At 40.4% G+C, this 18,561-nt stretch overlaps 1 protein-coding gene across 2 annotated transcripts in view; it reads left to right on the top strand.

Moving 5' to 3' along the window:
* Positions 1 to 17,061, top strand: part of LOC144990969 (protocadherin-23-like) — a 36,612-nt gene extending 19,551 nt beyond the window's left edge. For both annotated transcript variants that reach the window (XM_078944464.1, XM_078944456.1), the window contains exons 11-20: positions 3,186 to 3,320; positions 4,278 to 4,487; positions 4,650 to 5,510; positions 5,603 to 5,716; positions 6,653 to 6,864; positions 6,951 to 7,102; positions 10,075 to 10,205; positions 10,270 to 10,556; positions 10,750 to 10,891; positions 14,243 to 17,061. In XM_078944464.1, coding sequence (XP_078800590.1) covers positions 3,186 to 3,320; positions 4,278 to 4,487; positions 4,650 to 5,510; positions 5,603 to 5,716; positions 6,653 to 6,864; positions 6,951 to 7,102; positions 10,075 to 10,205; positions 10,270 to 10,556; positions 10,750 to 10,891; positions 14,243 to 16,833 — 4,835 coding nt within the window. In that variant the 3' untranslated portion in view covers positions 16,834 to 17,061. The remainder of the gene's footprint in view (positions 1 to 3,185; positions 3,321 to 4,277; positions 4,488 to 4,649; positions 5,511 to 5,602; positions 5,717 to 6,652; positions 6,865 to 6,950; positions 7,103 to 10,074; positions 10,206 to 10,269; positions 10,557 to 10,749; positions 10,892 to 14,242) is intronic.
* The last annotated feature ends 1,500 nt before the right edge of the window (positions 17,062 to 18,561 follow it).

Below are 18,561 nucleotides of genomic sequence, written 5' to 3'. Positions count from 1 at the left end.
AAAGCTTGAATATTCAGAACATCATATGATAGCTGATTTTTATTCTGTCAACAAAGTTTACCTTCATTTGCACCAACTATTTTCACCTTTAGGTTGTACAAGAGGACACCATGGCCGTCTCACCACAAAATGTTAGGTTGCAGATCTAACTGGTGGCTCTTAATGAGCTAAATAAACCTGATATAACTTTGCACAGATTCATAAAAGTGGGCAAATAAAATGCTCCAACATAATATTGGGACATCTATACAGTGGCTCAATCAAAACATATATGTGCCAAACTTACTCTCAGCAATAACACACACATATTCTTAAAGGGTATTTTTCTAGTAAATACCAAGGAAGTCATGATGGCAAACCAGCCTGGAAAGGAAATAGCAGTTGAAGGAAGCCTCGGGGTAATTTATGTGTGGTGCCAAAAGACAAGGAATAGAAGAGGAAACACAGTTGATAAAATAGTAGCAAGACAAGGCTTAAAAATAGATGAAAAAACATGATTTAGAATCTAATGTTCAATGCTTTTTTGAACAGCTTTTTCCCAAATGATACATTTAAAAATAAAGTTAAAAAAGCAGGACAAGATTGTTTTTTAATGTATTATCTCAATTGTAGTTTTTAGCCCAGACTTGAGTCTTTACCAGAGTAAACACCAAAGAAATAAGATGCAACCTAGTTATTATTTATTATTCAATTTGATCTGATGCCATGTAAGAAGCTCTTTTTATTTAAATAAATGCTTCTCCTTAATAGCATCAACTTACTTTTAGCAACAGTGTTACTCATTAGTCTTAATTTTAATATGCTTTGGCCTTTCATATTGCATGTAAAGAAGAACTTCTTTTAAACTCCAGATTGTTTGTTTGGGTGGCTGGTGATTTGGTTCAGCCAGAAAAATCCTCCTCAGCTGCAGTTAGTCTTCAAAACATCTAGATGGCAGCACTCGCCTGCTTTCCTGAATCCTGACTCGTACCATCAACTGCTCTCAATTCCACAGACAGACTTTGTTACAAAAACGTAACCAGAAAAACTGCAATTTAATGTAATTCAAATAAAGTGTAATTGTTGTTCACATGTTCACCAGTTTGTTGCAATTCTAACTGAAATCATCTGCTCTTAGGTCAGTTGGACTCTCCCTCTGACCTCAACTCATAAATCAACACTTAATAGCTGATTATTTTTATGCGTTGAGGCTCAGAAATTTCTATTTCATCGTGCAATAAAGTACCTGTGAGACCTTTCCGAAGTAATTGAAGTGGAGGGGAACGTGGCAGAACGGTCTGCAGGAGAACCAACATTCTTGTTAGTGGGAATTGTCCAAGAACAGCAAGCACACTACTCCTCTGGGAGAGGTGAACAGTCCTCACTCAGGATGATTGCCATAATCCAAGCCATCTGTGCCAATAAGAGCAGTGTTTTCATCTATTGCCTGGTCTTGCGGCTCAGCCCGCCCTCCCCAAAGTCTTATTTCAATGTCCTTTTTTCTGCTTTCCACCACAGATGACCATTTTTTGTGTCTCCTGTGGATCCAGCTTTCATACTTTTAGAGTGACACAGACAAATGAGCAGGGTGACAAAAACCTTTATGTTACTCAGCACATCCCGGATTCTGCTGAATCACGCGACTCTGCACACAAATACACGTCCTGTGTTCTCATCACAAGATGACTCATAGTTTTAATTTTACTGGTCCGTTTTATGGTGAAATGTGATCACCACCTCGGGCTGGTCACTTTTGTATCGTACATTATAAAGAATACCTCAGTGATTTCCTTTAAAAGACCTCAGCCGGAGGAAGAAAGAGGTTTTTATGCGATTGATTCCATTTATTGTGACAGAGCTTTTAATAAACGTAGAGCATAACAGACCAAAAAGATTATTTTTTTCATTATATGAAAAAAAAATTATTTTAACAGTAAAAATTGGTTTGCACAGTGAAAGACACGTTCTGGACAGAGCGCCAAAAAAGAACAACCATTAATAAAAAAAACTTGAGTCAATTTTAATAGAATATTTTAGTTGATGCATTGTTTTTCAACACTTTTATCATTTTTTTGGCTCTGAGAATGAAAAGAGAATGATGCAAAACCTGCTCCTATCAATGTCCAATAAGCTGAGGTTATTTAATAGGTGCAGTTGCTGACAGCCAGAGGTAATCTCCACCACATGTCCTGAGTAACGCAGTGCAGACTTGTGACTGAGATGCTCACAAGTCATTTTTCTTCGCATGCACTGGTAGCTTAAACCTGTAAATCAGTTTGCAACAATGCAGCAGTGACCAGGCTTCCACCCTTCACTATTGTATACGGACTTCATCGTTCTTTTCATCCAGCTGTCTCGTTCTTTCGAAAGTTGAGTGTTAGCGGCCTTTCTGCGGTGGAAGCCATGTTTTTAGTCTGCATCAGATTTAACACATCAGGTTTTGCAGCACTTATTTTTCTGAAGGTCTTGTGTTTGTGCAGAGCTTTTTATGCTTATAAAAACTTAGCGCAGTCACATGGTCATGAGGCATCTGTGGAAAGCAGTTTTCCCATTACTACAGGCCAGCAGACAGCCTTTGAAAAGCCTCTAAGTGCCAAAAAACGGTTTCACACCTGCATCTAGTTTGGGACAGTTTTCACACTGCACTTTTAGGAAAAGCCATGAGTGGGCTAATGTCACACAGTTAAAAAAGATGCTCATTTGGGAGCAAAATCGCCTGTATTTAGAACAGATCAAAACTTTTCATGGGCTGGACAGTCCATCTGCATCCCTCACCGCTGAAAGAAGCCAAGTTTTACAAAATAAAACTAGTTCAAGACAATTATTTAAAAGGCAAAGCAGACTTCAGTTGTTTGGTCTTCAGGTTCGCATGAGCTTTCAAACAAATGCTGCTCTCAACTAATCATTTATTGTAAAAAAAAAAACAACAACAACAACATAAGGTTAAGTCTTAAAGGGAACATGTGATTTTTCTAATTTGATCGTTCAAATTTGAAAGTTTCAAATCCCCCAGTGATAGCAAAAAATGAACTCTAGTCCCATTCAGGGTCACTGGGATGGGGTAAACCCTGGACAGTTCTCTTATGAGACCATTTTTTTTAATGTTCAAAGAGGTTTTATCTATTTATTAATCATAACAGTAGAAAAATGACTTGCATTAGAGAGTTACTTGTGTGTTGATACCAGTCGTGTGTGTCCCCCTCCAGAGGAAAACGCTGTGGTGTGGTACAGTCTGCTGCCCGGTCCTGGCTATGAGCTGTTCAGCATCAACCCGTACTCAGGTGTGATCACCACCAACTCCCGCCTGGACAGAGAACAGCATTCACACTTCATGCTTAGAGGTAAAGCCCCTCGCACAATATAAAGACTTCAAAAATCATCCTGTTGCATTTCAGTCTCAAGGGGCTGTGAACTGGATTTCATTATGGGATGTTAGGAGGCCTTAGAAGATTTAATTGAATAATCATTTGCCTTTGGGAGGCAAGCAAGTGGAATGTCTGTAAAAGAAATCATGACAGACCTAAATTTTTGGCATCTCTCATCAATATGGTTTGAAAAGACTGAATCTATCAGCTGGAGGTTTTGTGGATTTGAACTTTGATTATAGTCATCTGCATTCTCAAGCACAAACTTTCTTCACTACCCCACATCGCTCTGTTTCCCATTCTGCAAATGCTCTTTTCCTGCTTCATAGCCAAAGTCATAAAGACTTTAACGTCTGCTTCTGCAGGAGGCCAGAATTATTCAGCAGATTGATTTATGTGAAGTTTAAAGGCCTAAACTGTGTTATCCAACCTCTGCCTCCCGCACCCTCCTCGCTCTGCTGTTGTGTTTGCTTACACACAGTAATTACACGCAGCCTCGCCAGCAGTGGGTAGTGATTAAAAATGCTTTCAGATGGTTTATCACAATATTTGTGCAGTCACCAGTATGACGAACAATTAAATCCAATAATAAAAAGTAATGACAGGAAAGCCCGGGCATGCTAAAGTACTGCTAGAATCACAGAGGGCTTCTTGGAAACACTGAAATATGTGGCAACTGATTTGACACAGATGGATTCAGAATGAAAGTTGAAAATGGATGAAAAATGGATGCTGATGTTGACAGTTTATCAGTTTATTAATCTCATTTTGTTTTAGAGTAGTTTTCTTGGTGGTTTTGCATATTAAATTCAACGTCAGTGTAAATAGGCCCAGCAGTTTTTCATTCCTCACATATTCCAGGAGCATAGTCTCCTTTTCTGCTAAAAATGTCTGATTTGTTTGTTTGTTTGTTTTTCAAATTCCCATCTGCAGTTCAGGCTCGGGACAGCGGCTTGCGGCCACTTTCGGGTACAGCCACAGTTCTGTGCTCTGTCCTGGATGATAACGACAACCCTCCAGTCTTCATGCAGTCCTCCTTCACCATCCGCCTGCCAGAAAACCTTCTTCCTGGGGTCATCCACACAGCTCAGGCCTTTGACCCAGACCAGGAAGAAAACAGCACCATCTACTACTCCCTATTAGGTAGGGAATTCCTGTTGCTGCAGATTTGGGTCTCTGGATATATTTTTTTAGAATCCTACACAAGAGTTGTGTTTGTTTAACAGTTTTTATAATATTTTGGGATACAATTTATTATGAAAATAAATAAAAGTATTCTTTTTTTTCCTTATTCAACATCTGTAGGTGAGGACTACGAGGGTTTGTTCACTGTTAACAGTCAGACCGGTGCCATTAGCAGCACTCGGGTTCTTGATCGGGAGGAAACAGAAAATTATACTCTCACAATAAAGGCCCTGGACTCTGGTCCAATCCCACTGAGCTCCACTACCCAGCTTGAGCTGGTGCTGCTGGACCAGAACGACAATTCCCCCTCCTTCAGCTTTAGGAGCTACCGTGCCTCTGTCGTGGAGGGCCTCTCAGCTGGAAGCGAGGTCCTGCGTGTCAGCGCCTTTGACCCAGACGAAGGCCCCAACGGGGATGTGACCTACTCCCTGACAGAGGACGGCAACCAGGGCGCCTTTTCCATCGACGCCTTCACCGGAGTGATCCGAACTACCAAGTCTCTGGACAGAGAGAGCAGGGCTCAGTACACGCTCAGAGTGGTGGCCTCTGACAGCTGCTCTCAGGGGCCGCTGAGCTCTGTGGTGTCCGTCAGCATACAGGTCGAGGACGTCAATGATAACATCCCCATCTGTGATCAGAACCCCTTCGATGCATGGGTGTCCACAAGGACGCCACCAAATCAGATACTGACCACAGTGACTGCGACTGATGGAGATGAGGGGGAGAATGGGACAGTGGAGTTCAGGCTGTACGATGAGGAGAATCTGTTTGACATCAACAGTGAGTCTGGAGAGATCTCTCTGAGGAGGAGAGTTAGAGCAGGATTCTCAGGGAGGAGGCTGCAGGTTGTGGTTTCAGACAGAGGAAATCCTGCTCTGACCTCCAACTGCCTGGTTCTGATCCATCTGAAAGGAGAGCACGAGGGACTCCAGTTCACAAACATGGTGTACAACGTTTCTGTGAAGGAGAACAGCAGAGCAGGTATAATTTTATTCTCCTGTGGCTTTACTTTTGACTAGTATTCAAGAAACTACAACTGTGGTGATTTTTTTTTAACTTTTCATCTTCTAAAGGGACTTGGATTGCAAAAGTGGAGGCCAGGGACCAAACAATCAATTCCCAGAGGATCACATATTCCATATTCAGCGGCAATGAGAATCACATTTTCTCCATCAACCGTCACACAGGTGAAAACATGGCAAAAGAAATTCTGGCTGTTCATTCTCAGCATTTTTTTTTATAATTTTTTTGCAATATCCCATCATGTACACTAAATCTTTTTCTACAGTATCATCTTCTACCTTTAATCCTCTTAATTTCCTATGATATTCTCTGGAAAAACCACTTTATTCATTTATGGATTCATTCAGATTTATCTCAAACACCTGGAATATTTCCTCCTTCAACAGTTATCTAGAGCTGAAACCGCCGATATATATGGTATGCCTAAAATTAACTACATATGCCATAACACCTCAGAAATGCATAACACTTAAAAAACATATTTCAGAGAAAATAATAGACTTAATAAAGTGCAGCAAAACACAACAAATAAAGATAGTCTAAACTTAAAAACAAAGGCAGTAATCCATGTCTGTATAGATATAAATGTGATGTAAAATTGGGATTGCGATTAAATATGCTGCCTTGATGTTGAGGTTAGTGATTATTCTCCTTCACAAATCAGAAGGCTCTTTTCCCTAGTTTAGTTTTTTGAATGTTGTTTTAAACACCTGAAGCATTTTTTTTGATCAAGTTCTGGGCTTTAAAATTGTTTTTGGTGACACAAAAACCTAATACAGCAGTGGTTTACCTTGGGTGATGCTGGCTGGGGTTTTAGATGTTTGTATTCTAGCCTTGACTTTATCTGCATTTATTGCTGGTTTGACTGTGAACCTGACTGAACCATAGAGTGATCAGATAGTAAAAACTCTTCATTGAGAAAATAAAAAAGTGATGTGTGTTTCAGGGAGACACCCTCCCTAAGCCTTGCTGGGAATAATTATTTCTGCCCTAAAAAATAAAATATAAAAAGATGAAGAAAAGCAACTAGTATCATGGATTGCAAAAAAAAAAAAAAAAAAAAAAAAAAAACTCATCGGAAATGTTTATTTCCGCTTCAGGGGACATCCGTGTTCAGAAAGACAACTACTTGGACTTTGAGGTGGACCCTCACATGCAGCTGGTGGTTCTGGGTGACAGTGGACTGCAGACGGCTTACTGCAGGGTCTCCATCACACTGCTGGACATCAATGACAACGCACCACAGTTTGAACACAGCAGCTATAAAACCTCTGTTTGGGAGGGCCAAGTGCTCAACACCTATATCATGCAGGTAAACTATATTGAAAAGAGCATTTGACTTTTAAAAATGGACCTGTCATTGTGAGTCTGTGGTTTGTTTTCCTCACTTCTGAACAGGTGTTTGCATCAGACGCAGACAGCGGTGTGAATGGACAGATCGAATACTCCATCCTGTCCGGGAACAATAATGGCGCTTTTATTTTGGACTCTCTGGGAGGCATCCTTGCTACTAACGTTGCTCTAGATCGGGAGATCACCTCTTCTTACAAGTAAGCCTGTTTTACATGCAATGAGATTTATTTAGATTATTTGCATGGAGATCAGGTCAGGTTTTTAATCTCTGTTCAGTGAAAATGAAACCTTAAGTGGGAATGGAATGTCACCCTTTGATCAACCTACTGGGCAATCAAAAGACCATAACACAGTCTATGTGCAAGTTTGAGCTCTAGGATTAGCTTGTTTAAAAAATCAACCCTCTCAACCTACGTTCATACTGCCTTCTGTGTGCAAAACGCGCACAAAACTCAGCGTTCCTGTGTAACTATGCAAGTTTTTACTACTATTTTGGGGCTCTACATACAAAACAGGCAGCCATTGAAAGTAAAAATCAGGTCCAACTTTGACCAATCATGGACTCGAATTTAGTAGTGACCGGTAGGTAGCATCCCTTTCAATTTACAGAGGTACCAATAATTTGAAAATTTATCATAGAGGAGAAATTAATTATTGTAGTTTGTGCCCAGCTGGAATTATATGACCCCAAGTCTTTGATATATTGGAAAAGAGCTGTGAAAAAAACGCCTGGAGCATGATTAACAAGATTTGCATTGCTTCCACATTTCGCACCATTAAATCTCTTCCTACTGTAGGTGGCAGACATGAGCTAGTAAACAGTACGAAAAGAAAAGGAAGAAGAAGCCCCTCCTTGCTTGTCCAGTGTGAACACCATGGACTAAACACCAAGGTTGCATGCCCGGTGTGTACGTAGCATCAGAATGATCATAAATAATAACTAAAGCAGCAAACTTTAGAGATGCTTCGGACACCAAAACATGTTTGTTTTAGGTGTATAGTTAGACATTTTAGTATGGGAGTCACTGAAGAAAAGCTCCCTTTAGTGGCCTGCCTCTAGTGGTCTTTTGGTGAAACTGCAACAATGTGGAATTTCCTGGAATGTGGGGGCTTGGTCAAATTCTAGCAGAAATGCATGAAAGAAATGTGTGTTTTATGGTAGAAAGCCACAAAGCATCTTTGTTCCAGGGCCAACATTTAGTGTAAACCATGTTTCGCCACATTATTCTTGCTAATGGGTCAGTAGAGGGCCACTTTCTACATAAATCTGTTTCCAACTCACAGATACGTCTGAATAGATAACATAAAAGGTTAAGCAGTAGTCGTACTCCCTAGAGACCGGCTGGGCCTCACCACAACAAGTAACAGTTTGGGATGCTGACTTGAAATCCCCTTCACCCGTGAATGAGATGAATGTATTGATCCTGATGAGCGGCTGGCATTAATCTGCACTGATCCCTCTAATGTTCAGCAGATGCTGCAGATGCACAGGCGTGGAATAATTTACATTTAGTTTTGGGTGGCTACATTTCTTCTGTGAAGGCCGTTCAGCTGATGAGTGCCTCAGTTCCTTTGAGGTTCAGTGAGCCGTGGCACAGTGCAGACATGTGAGACAGATTTCCTTTTCTGGTCCTCTTTTAGCCCCAGACTGCACAAGGGATTTATGTCAGCCATCTTGAGAAATGAGCTGTGGTCAGCAAGGTCCAGAACACATTTTTGTCTTGTGTTTAAGTCTGGGGAACTAACCCAAAGAAGTTACCATATAAACTGTTACAATATTCTCTTTCCTTATGTTGTAATACAAAATTGACCAAATAGAACAGGAAAAGCGAAAATTAAAATTTTGCTACAAGGTGTCAGTTGGGTGGATGTGTCGCTGATTAAAAAAACTTCCCCCAGAAGAATTGGGATAAAAGATAAATTGATAAAATAAATTAAAAATTGAAGTTAATGTTTTCTGGCTGCTTTCAGACCAACAAAATCCAGTGAATTCAGTTCATATTTGTTTACCTTTCTTTTTTTGACTCTACACTCGTAACCCTTGTGCTATCCTAGGCACTTTAACATTGGGAGTTGGGTCATCTAGACCCACTAGACAGTGCTCTGAACCTTTTCTTCAATGATTTGTGATCTTCACTGGTGTCCATGGATTACATGAAATCTTTCCACCTTTATCCACCTTTGTCATGGTAGGGAGAACACGTCAATGTAAGGGTGGGGTCATCTAGGATAGCACAAGGGCTAAACAGACACTATTGTTCAAAACAAGCTCATACCAGAATAGAAAAAGCACAAAGGAGACAACACAGTTATTTTGCTAGTCCTCTGACTATAAGCAAAGGCTCTTTTACCTCTTCTTCATCACACTGGGATGAGAAGTCTTTCAATATTTTAGAGTCTTGCTCCAATTCATGTTTACATTTGGGCTTGTTTTTCTATCCTACGCCAGTTAGCTGCTGCTCTTTGGTTGTTGGGATAGTCCTTCTGCATTTACGCTGAAGTTAACCGAGGTTCACGTGTGAGCACATTTAGACCCTTGCTCTCAGATGGAGCAGAGTTTTCTTGTTCTTGTTCAGGTGTGGACCAAGCTGCCGTAAACTGCCAAACAAAGCAAACTGCCTAAAGAAGTAAACTCTACAGTTAAAAAAATAATAATTATGACCTACCCAAACTAAATATGCACATGCTGTATGTCCTATGCAGGGCTGCACAATGGCAAAGTGGTCTTGCCTCACCCAAGGAAGCTCTGGTTCAGATCCTGGCTGGGACCTATCTGTGTGGAGTTTGCATGTTGTCTCCGGCCAGTCTAGCTTCCTCCCACAGGCCAAAAACATGCTCCTTGGGTTAATTGGTTACTCTAAAGTGTGCACGTGTGCATGGAGTGATTATGTGGCCCTGCGACAAACCGGCAAACTTTCCAGGGTGTACCCCGCCTTCGCCAAACTCGTGACCCCAAAAGGCATACAGTAGGTTAAGAAGGTGGATGGATGGATTTTTTTATCCATCCATTTTCCAAACCCGCTGAATTCATTTTGGGGTCCACTCTGCCACAGTGCAGCCATATGACTACTAGCTAATGTTAAATAATATCGCTTCACTTTTTTAGGTAACATAAGAAAAAAAATGTGCAAAGATTTGGATTTGCATTTTTTTTATGTGTGCATTACAGGCTGGTTCTGCAGGCATCAGACAAAGGGACTCCTCCACTCAGCAGCACTGCCACTGTTAGGGTCCAAGTGGTGGATGTCAATGACAACAGCCCCGTCATCCCAGCCATGGATCCTGCAGTCATAGCTGAGAGTGAGTCTCTTGTGAAGCTTGTGTACACAAAGCGCCTGAAGTAACACACTAACTCTCTCCGTAGATCTACCTGCAGGAAGCATAGTCACACAGGTGGCTGCGAACGACGTTGACCTGAATTCGGCTATAACCTACAGCTTCTCAGAGAATAGCAGCAGCAGCGCTCCCTTTACCATCGACCGTTACACAGGGCTCATCACCCTGACCCAAGCTCTGGACCATGAGGCACAGAAAGAGTACACTCTGAAAGTGTGGGCCTCTGACTCCATCCACCACACCTCTGGAGAGGTCAAAGTTCAAGTGCTTGATGTGAATGACAATGCTCCAGTCTTCACACAAGTTTCCTACAAGGTATAAATAACATACGGATTAACACGTACCAATAGAGTTGAAGCTATACAATTTCTGTTTGTTGAAATTTTAATTTTAAGTTAATAACAGTATCGTAGATCTTAACACTTCAGGCTTCATTAGCCTGACCCTTAAAGGTCTACTAGAATGAGCTGGTATTTTTTTAAATTGACTCTTGATGTGTTTTTTAAAGGTGGAAATGTCAGAACTGGCCTCAGCAGAAACCTTAGTTCTGACAGTGTCAGCCACCGACCGAGATTCTGGACTCAACGGAAAGATCACCTATAGACTTCTATCATCCCCCTTGCAAGGCTTTTACATACAACCAGACACAGGTACTGAACTGTTTGATGGTTTACAAAGTTGTTCCAGACCTGATGAAAGAAAGTTGGTAATCGTAGAGCATATGTGCATATGGCACAAAAGTGATATTATTTTGCATTTTTAGTTTAGACAAAATTTGGGAGACTACTATGAAAAGCAAATCAAAACAGAGGAGCACAAAATACACCCAATAATTAAGACATTTAAACAGGCCTACAGTAAAAATGTACCCAAGGTTTTATCTGTTTCAAATCAAAAGTGGGGTCAACTCTATATGTCAAAGCAAAATGGGAAAAGGATTTGAGAGGAAAAATCTCAGAGGAGATGTGGGACGATATGTGGAAATTTCACCAAACCACTATGCAGTCACAAAAATGGTGAGAAAGGGCAAACTAATTAAAACAAAGCAATTTGCATGGATAGGGATTCAAATCAAACACATATTTTTTAGGAATGAGAGAAAATAAAGCTCTTCTGGGACATCATCCACTCAGCTGTATGTGAAACACTCAGGTATAAAATACCCCAAACATGTCTTGTGATGTATCTGGGTTACTTAAAGGGAACTGTACATAAAACTGACCAAAATCTAGTAAAAGCTCTTCTTGTGGCAGCAAAGAAAGCCATAACTAAGAACTGGCAGAAGGCTGAAGGACCAACACACAACCAATGGATGTATATTGTGGAAGAAATCCAAAAAAATGAGAAACTTACATACAAACTAAAAATAAAGGAAGAACAATTTCTGAAGGACTGGGAAAAATGGTATATGTACAAAACAAAAAAAGGTTATGACATGTAGTGAACTTTGTGTTCAGAATCCTGGAAAGGAAAAAAATTCAACCTGAAAAACTCTACATACCTCCTTATATTGAGTTTTTCTTTTCTTTTGTTTTTCGTTCAATATATAATGTTTCAATGCTTCAAACTTTGTTCATGTGTTTAAAAATAATAAAAAGAAATTTACAAAAAAAAGTGAAATGAGAGGGCACAGAAACATTTTTTATGAAAAGCTTTCAGCACCTGAGTACTTGGTAATTTTTTTCTGTTGTATATTTTAGGTTTTGTGAAATTAGTGGGGGTTTTAATCACGTTTTAATCATGAGTTGTGAAATAAGAAGATTTCAGAAGTGACTGAAAAAGAGCTTCAGAGGAGCCGTGGCCTCAGTCTTACCCCACACTATAAAGCCCAAAAGCTTGAAAAGAAGATAACTCCTGCTGAGCTGAAACTAAACCAGCTCTACTCAACACGTCATATTCACTCAAAATTGTCTCCTATCATCTCCGAGCTTCAAATTCAATATTAAAGAGAAAATTGTCTGCACCCTCTATTACTGGAAATTACATGAATGCTTTCGGAAAAAAAAAAAAACTTTTGTCTGAAATCCAAAAAGGTAATATTTGATTTTCTGTGAAGTGGTCTCCTCTCCTTCTCTGTGCTGAAACGCATGTGGTCATCATTTCCACCAGCTTAAGTGGCTGTGAAGTGGAATAAGTAACGGGACTGTCAAAGTCTTTGATGTCATCCAACAAGTAAATTGCTCCTACTACAGTCCACACATGGAGTCCATTCAGGAAGTATTACACAGAACATGATGATACACTGTGAGATCTAACAAGCACAGAAATTTCTACATTACTCCTGGGTACTTTATATTTATCTGTAGGATTAGGAAAATATAGTATTTAAATCTTGAATTTGAATTAGTCACTTTAGTTGTTTACAGTAAATTAAATAGAATGTGTATTTGTTCTAGGGTACTGTAAAATCATAATTATGTCTAAATAGATTAAATAAATTTACCTTAACTAATTGATATTTTACTGATCTCTATCTACGCATTGTTATTTTTACTATAGAAAACCCCAACACAACCCAATCTTATTCTGTTTTTTGTATTTTGCAATAGTGTTTGAAAGTAAAAATAGCATTTGGGACCATACTTTAGTTTAAATATGCACCAAAGTATGAGTTTTCAAGGAAATGCTGACCTAAATATACATTATAAAGTATACAGATCATATGCAAATTTTGATTTTTTTTTGTTAGATTATAATATATAAAGTATACAGATCATATGCAAATCTTGACTTTTTTTGTTAGATTATAATAGAAAAGAAAACTTGTTTGTATGAGACTGCAGCTCTGCTTCTGACCTGTATGTCATCCAAAACACTTCATTTAAAAAAGAACTGATGTCCTCACAGTTCAGCATCACGATGTATTACTATTAATTCTTTTTTTGTTGTTGTTGGAATGGACAAAAGAAGATATTATACATCATCATCAATAATAAACTACATGAACAGTAGTCTTTCCATGTTTGTTTCAAAGGGGACTCAAATACACAAATGAGATTTATAATACCCAATTCAAATTTTTAAATTAAGCTTTAATGTCCCATTTAACTGTACCTTCTCTTCTTTGCTGTTTGTAATTTGTTTACTCTTCGATGACAGGATTCATTCCAGTTTATAATCAAAAGTACTTGTTGCTAGTTTTGTACCTTTAACTGAGTCTTTCTAGATTGACACATCACTCCATTTAAAATTCCCCAGCATGACCATGAACCTACCGGTACTTTTGTTTGCCTAGATTGTCCTGATGACGTAGTCTAAAAACATTTTGTGAAAATCTTTTTACTGTAAACATGTCACAGCAGCAGAACCTTGAGTTACAGTCATAAAAGCTGTTAATTAAGTTAAGAAGTTAAGATGAAGTACATAGACCTACATCATCTGAATGAAGTTTAATGAGCCACACCTCCAATCCATCATGTCTACACTCTAGTTAAAGCTCAACTGATCCTTTTATTACCTTTTTTAACACAAGTGTAACATCATGTGCTGACCAAAAGCTTGCCATGTAGATCAGAGACGGTGCGAGAGAAAGTGAAACTATTTTACTCTTTTGCTCTGCTGCTGCCTGTAACCGTCACCACAGGAAGTTTCCACATTTGTTAATTTTGATGTGAAAGTCCCAGATCTGAAAACAAAGAGTTTAAAGCCCAGGAAGTGATGTCATCTGATCGTTATCAGATTATCGGGTTTTAATCGCCACACGAACTGGCAGCTTATGAAGGCACAGAAAATAATATAGCAGGTACAATCTTTGAAAATGTATGTTAAAGGTAGATGAATGGGACACTCTGCATCTCTCAATAGTTGTTAGACATAAGATTTATTTTAATTCATGTAATATTTGTTGTTTGTTGTTTCTGTTTGTTTAAGAATTTAGTACTAGCCAAACAAGTTAGAAAAAATAAACTGAATCTTTTTGTACAAAAGAATAATTATATGTGTACCTGGTAAGAAAACATGTTACCAGACATTTCATTAACTCTGAATATTTTATTTTTCAGGTTCTGTTTTTACAAGCAAGCCCTTAAAGGCCATTACAAATACCAATCCGATCCATCTTCTGGTTGAGGCGCGAGATGGCGGGGATCCTGTTCGCTCCACTGTGGCTTCCATTGATGTGCTGATCCTGGACTCCAATGACCATGAACCACTCTTTCCCCAGGACGTCTACACACTCACTCTGCCAGAAGACACATCCACGGACACCACCCTCCTCACTTTGTCTGCAGAGGACAAAGACTGGAGTCAGGACAATACACATTTGGACTACGCTATCACTGGGGGAAATGAAGAGACACGGTTTTGTTTGGAGGTGAACATGGCCGCAGTTGAAAATCAGATGAAAAATGTTGGAAGGCTCGTCCTGTGTAACCCCTTGGACCGTGAAACAACAGAGAGCTACGAGCTAACAGTGAGTGTTTCTGATCGAGGGATACCTCCGCTGAACAGCTCGGCGGTCGTCCGAGTAACGGTGACAGACTGCAATGACAATGCCCCAATCTTTTCCAGCACAGAGTACCACGCACAGGTGAGCGAAAACAGCCAGATAGGTACCAGTCTGCTGCAGGTTAGTGCTCAGGACCCTGACCTGGGAATCAACGGCCTGGTGCGGTACGACATCATTGCTGGAAACAATAAGGGTCACCTAAACCTTGACCCTCACACTGGCCTTTTGCTGATCAACCACTCACTTGACTATGAACAAGACCCAAAATACACTTTAACTATCAGAGCATCTGATGCCGGTGAAGCGGCTGAAAACCATAAAGTGTCTTTTGCAGTTGTTTTTATCACAGTGTCAGATGAAAATGACAATACTCCATACTTCATGTTCCCTGCGGTTAACTGTTCGGTTCTGGAAAACCTTCCAGCATTTACTCACACATGTTCTGTCCTTGCTGTTGACAATGACTTGGGTTCCTACGGCCAGCTCACATACTCTATTGTTTCTCCTTGCTTCATGGACTATAGCGGGGGCAACCCTGAGAAGAAGGAAGCCTTTGCCATTGATCCACTTACCGGCGACATCCACACCAGACAGACTTTTGATTATGAACGAGAGAGTGTGTACTGCTTTGTAGTGGAGGCCAGAGACAAAGGCGACAAAACAGCCACAACTAGAGTGCAGGTGCTCATCAAAGGAGTGGATGAGTTCAGTCCTGTCTTTGCCCAAAATAAATACCACTTCCTCCTGCCAGAACACATAAAAACTGGAGAAATTGTGGGTTTTGTGATGGCAGTGGACCAAGATGGAGGTGTGGATGGGCTGGTGGAGTATTCACTTGTTAACTCTTCACCTTTTTTCTCAATCAACAAAACGATTGGTGCTATCTATGTGTCCGGTCCAGTTTATCGTAGAAGAGGAGGCCATGGCGGTGAGGATGGGGTTGAGCTGGTGGTCTCTGCAGGTAGCCCCAGACCAGGCTCTAAGACTGCAACCTGCCTAGTGTATGTCAATATCTCCAGCTCAGCAGAGGACCTCTACGGCATGCCCCTCCATGCACATGTGCTCACTTTGAGTATCCCACTTGCCATGTTCTTCCTTGTGCTCTCCATCTTTGTCTGCTTGACTGTCAGGTACAAAGTTAAAGAAGCCAACAATCGAAAGGTGGATGGTTTGGATGCACAGCTCAGCCATGGTTCAATCAGTGAATCAGACAGCCAAACACAAAGCGTTATATCCCTGCAGGATGTGACTCAGCCTAACACCCTAGTCTCGAAGAGGGATGCTTACTGTCAGTCAGACTCGAGTGGCCGTGGATCAGCAGAGGGAGAGACAGCAGAGGACCAGGAAATCAAGTGGATCAATGAGTTCCCTTGCCGTAAAACAGATGAGGCTGCCACACAGGCCACTGGGATTCAAAAGACTTCCCCACTGGCAGATAACGTTTCCAGCCACTCCATTGATGTTGGGCCAGAACATATTTTAGCCATTAATAAATGTTTGGGTATGGCCATGCCAAGCACGGAAAGCCTCTACCATTTTAAGGAGGAAGGAGGAGGTGAGGGACTACTTCCTGTAATCCTTAAGGTGAAAGACTTAGAAGAAAACATGGGGACAAAAGGGTATGCCCCTTTTTCTCAAGCCTCAGCTTCTGCAGATTCGTTGTCTTCACTTGTGTGCCTTGAAGAGCAGCTGCAGGGCAGCTACTACTGGGACCATCTACTGGACTGGGAACCATGCTTCCGAAACCTGGCCTCAGTTTTCACAGATATAGGCATGCTTCCCGATGAGGAGCTTCAAGGGGGGCGCGAGGACGTGGCAGCAGAGTCCATCTGCCTCATGTATCCACCTCCTCTAATAACAGGAGTAGCTCAGCCTGGCATTCGAACTGTTCCCCCACGTAAGCCAGTGCGAGTCCCGAGCCTGAGCAGGAAGTCCTCTTTCCCCAAATATGCTTATTCGCCTTTGGGCAGAAACACAGGACTTACTCCGTCAGCCATGACACCAACTTTCTCACCGTCATTGTCCTCCCTTACTGTAAGGACCCCCAACACCTCTCCAGTTGTCTCAGACTCTGGGGTAGGGGGCATCAGAGTCGACTCAGGGCCTCACACTGTCAGCCTTTTAGAGTCCGAAATTCATGTTTGACGAAAAACTTTATTATTTAATAATTTTTTAATGGTTTGGTTACATTTTAAAACATGCTTGTTTCTATATTCATCAAACTGCTCGTACTTTGTTTTTCCTTTTTGTGTGGATTCAAACTCATAAATTAATTGTATTTTGAAAATGACAAATTACAAGACTGTAATACTGGAATTTATTAACCAATTAAATAACTTCTTTACATAAAATCTAAAGCAGTTTCGAAATAAACCTGAAGTCCACCTGCATTATTGTTCTACAATATAACTTTTGAGGAAACAAATGTTTTAGTTAGCTGCAGAATGCAGTTTTTTTAAACACATTTCTTTGTACTGAAAATGAAACACTTTGTTATTGCGCTTGATTCTAAAAAGGACATTTCTTTATATTGTTAGTTTAATGAAGTCACAAAAGAACAGCAATGTTGATCTCAAGTCAAGGCAGTCTTGCTGGAATTGTAATAAATAAGTTATGTTTTGAATAAATACCCTTCTAGCTTTCCTGTTATCCATATTTATTGCCAATTAAATCTGCCTATAAGGCATTTAATTGGAACTGAGGGGGATGGGGGAGAGTACTTTTTCAGTCGCTCATTTACAAAACAGTTTGAGATTCAAGCTGCAAATTTTTGTTAAAAAACGTTTTTTAGTTAAAAGTACGGTGGTGAGACCCACCATTGCAGCAAAAAAGTAACTGTGCTGACAAAAAAAGACATTGCACATAAAAAGAAACTCTGCAAATAAAAATAAATAATGTTGTAAATAAAATAAATACTACAAATAGAAAGAAATGCTAGTGCGCACAAAAAACTAAAAATATTGCAAATAAAGCCACAATGGAAGTGGAATTATTGGGGAGGGTTTTTGCCCGTCCACAGCTGCGAGAAGAAGGAGAAAAAAGAACAGGAGTACAAATTGGAAAACGAACAAGAATGTTTAACCCTTGTGCTATCCTAGGCACTTTACCATTGGGAGTTGGGTCATCTAGACCCACTAAACAGTGCGCTAAACCTTTTTTCTTCAATGATTTGTGATCTTCACTGGTGTCCATGGATTACATGAAATCTTTCCACCTTTATCCACCTTTTTCATGGTAGGGAGAACAAGTCAATGTAAGGGTGGGGTCATCTAAGATGGCACAAGGGTTAGGTGAAGATGGGCACAAGGGTTAGGTGAAGATGTTATTGTTCAATGTCAATGTGTGCTTTTTTACTGTTTTTTGGTCAGGCCATGTAGCCCAGTTTTGAAGTTACCCCACTTATCTTTTAATTTATTGCAAAAGCGTTCCCAGTGGTCCTCTTTTGATTATGATTATGCAGTTTTTAACCAAAAATCTTTTTTAAAAACTGTTGTTTTGAGGACATAGTTTCTGCAGAAGGACAGTAATTCATCTATGTATTGTGAGTGAAGTTGCTGATGCGGAGCAACCTGACCCCCCCCCCCCCCCCCCCCCCCTGCTGCTGGGAGCTGTCTGTTTACTTGTTTTCTGCTAGCTTACAGCCCCTCAAACCCCCAATCTAGCAGTAACGGTGCAACAAAGATGGCGAGCAATATTGGAGCTATCCAGCCGTACAGTTTATAGCCATATGCCTGCTCAGACAAAGAATTTGTCTGCAAGTGGATTTATCAGAATGGAGCAGGGAGCTTGCTGCCCACCCAGCGTATCTTCTGTCACAAGTACAGCCTTTTTCAAACTGCATTTTTTCATCTGCTCCTGATTTAAAACAATTTG

The sequence above is a fragment of the Oryzias latipes genome, chromosome 1 (genome assembly GCF_053564925.1).
Source record: "Oryzias latipes strain Hd-rR chromosome 1, Olatipes_Hd-rR_3.1".
NCBI lineage: Eukaryota > Metazoa > Chordata > Actinopteri > Beloniformes > Adrianichthyidae > Oryzias > Oryzias latipes.
The sequence above is the reverse complement of the archived record's forward strand: the minus strand, read 5'-3'. Positions and strand labels throughout refer to the sequence as shown.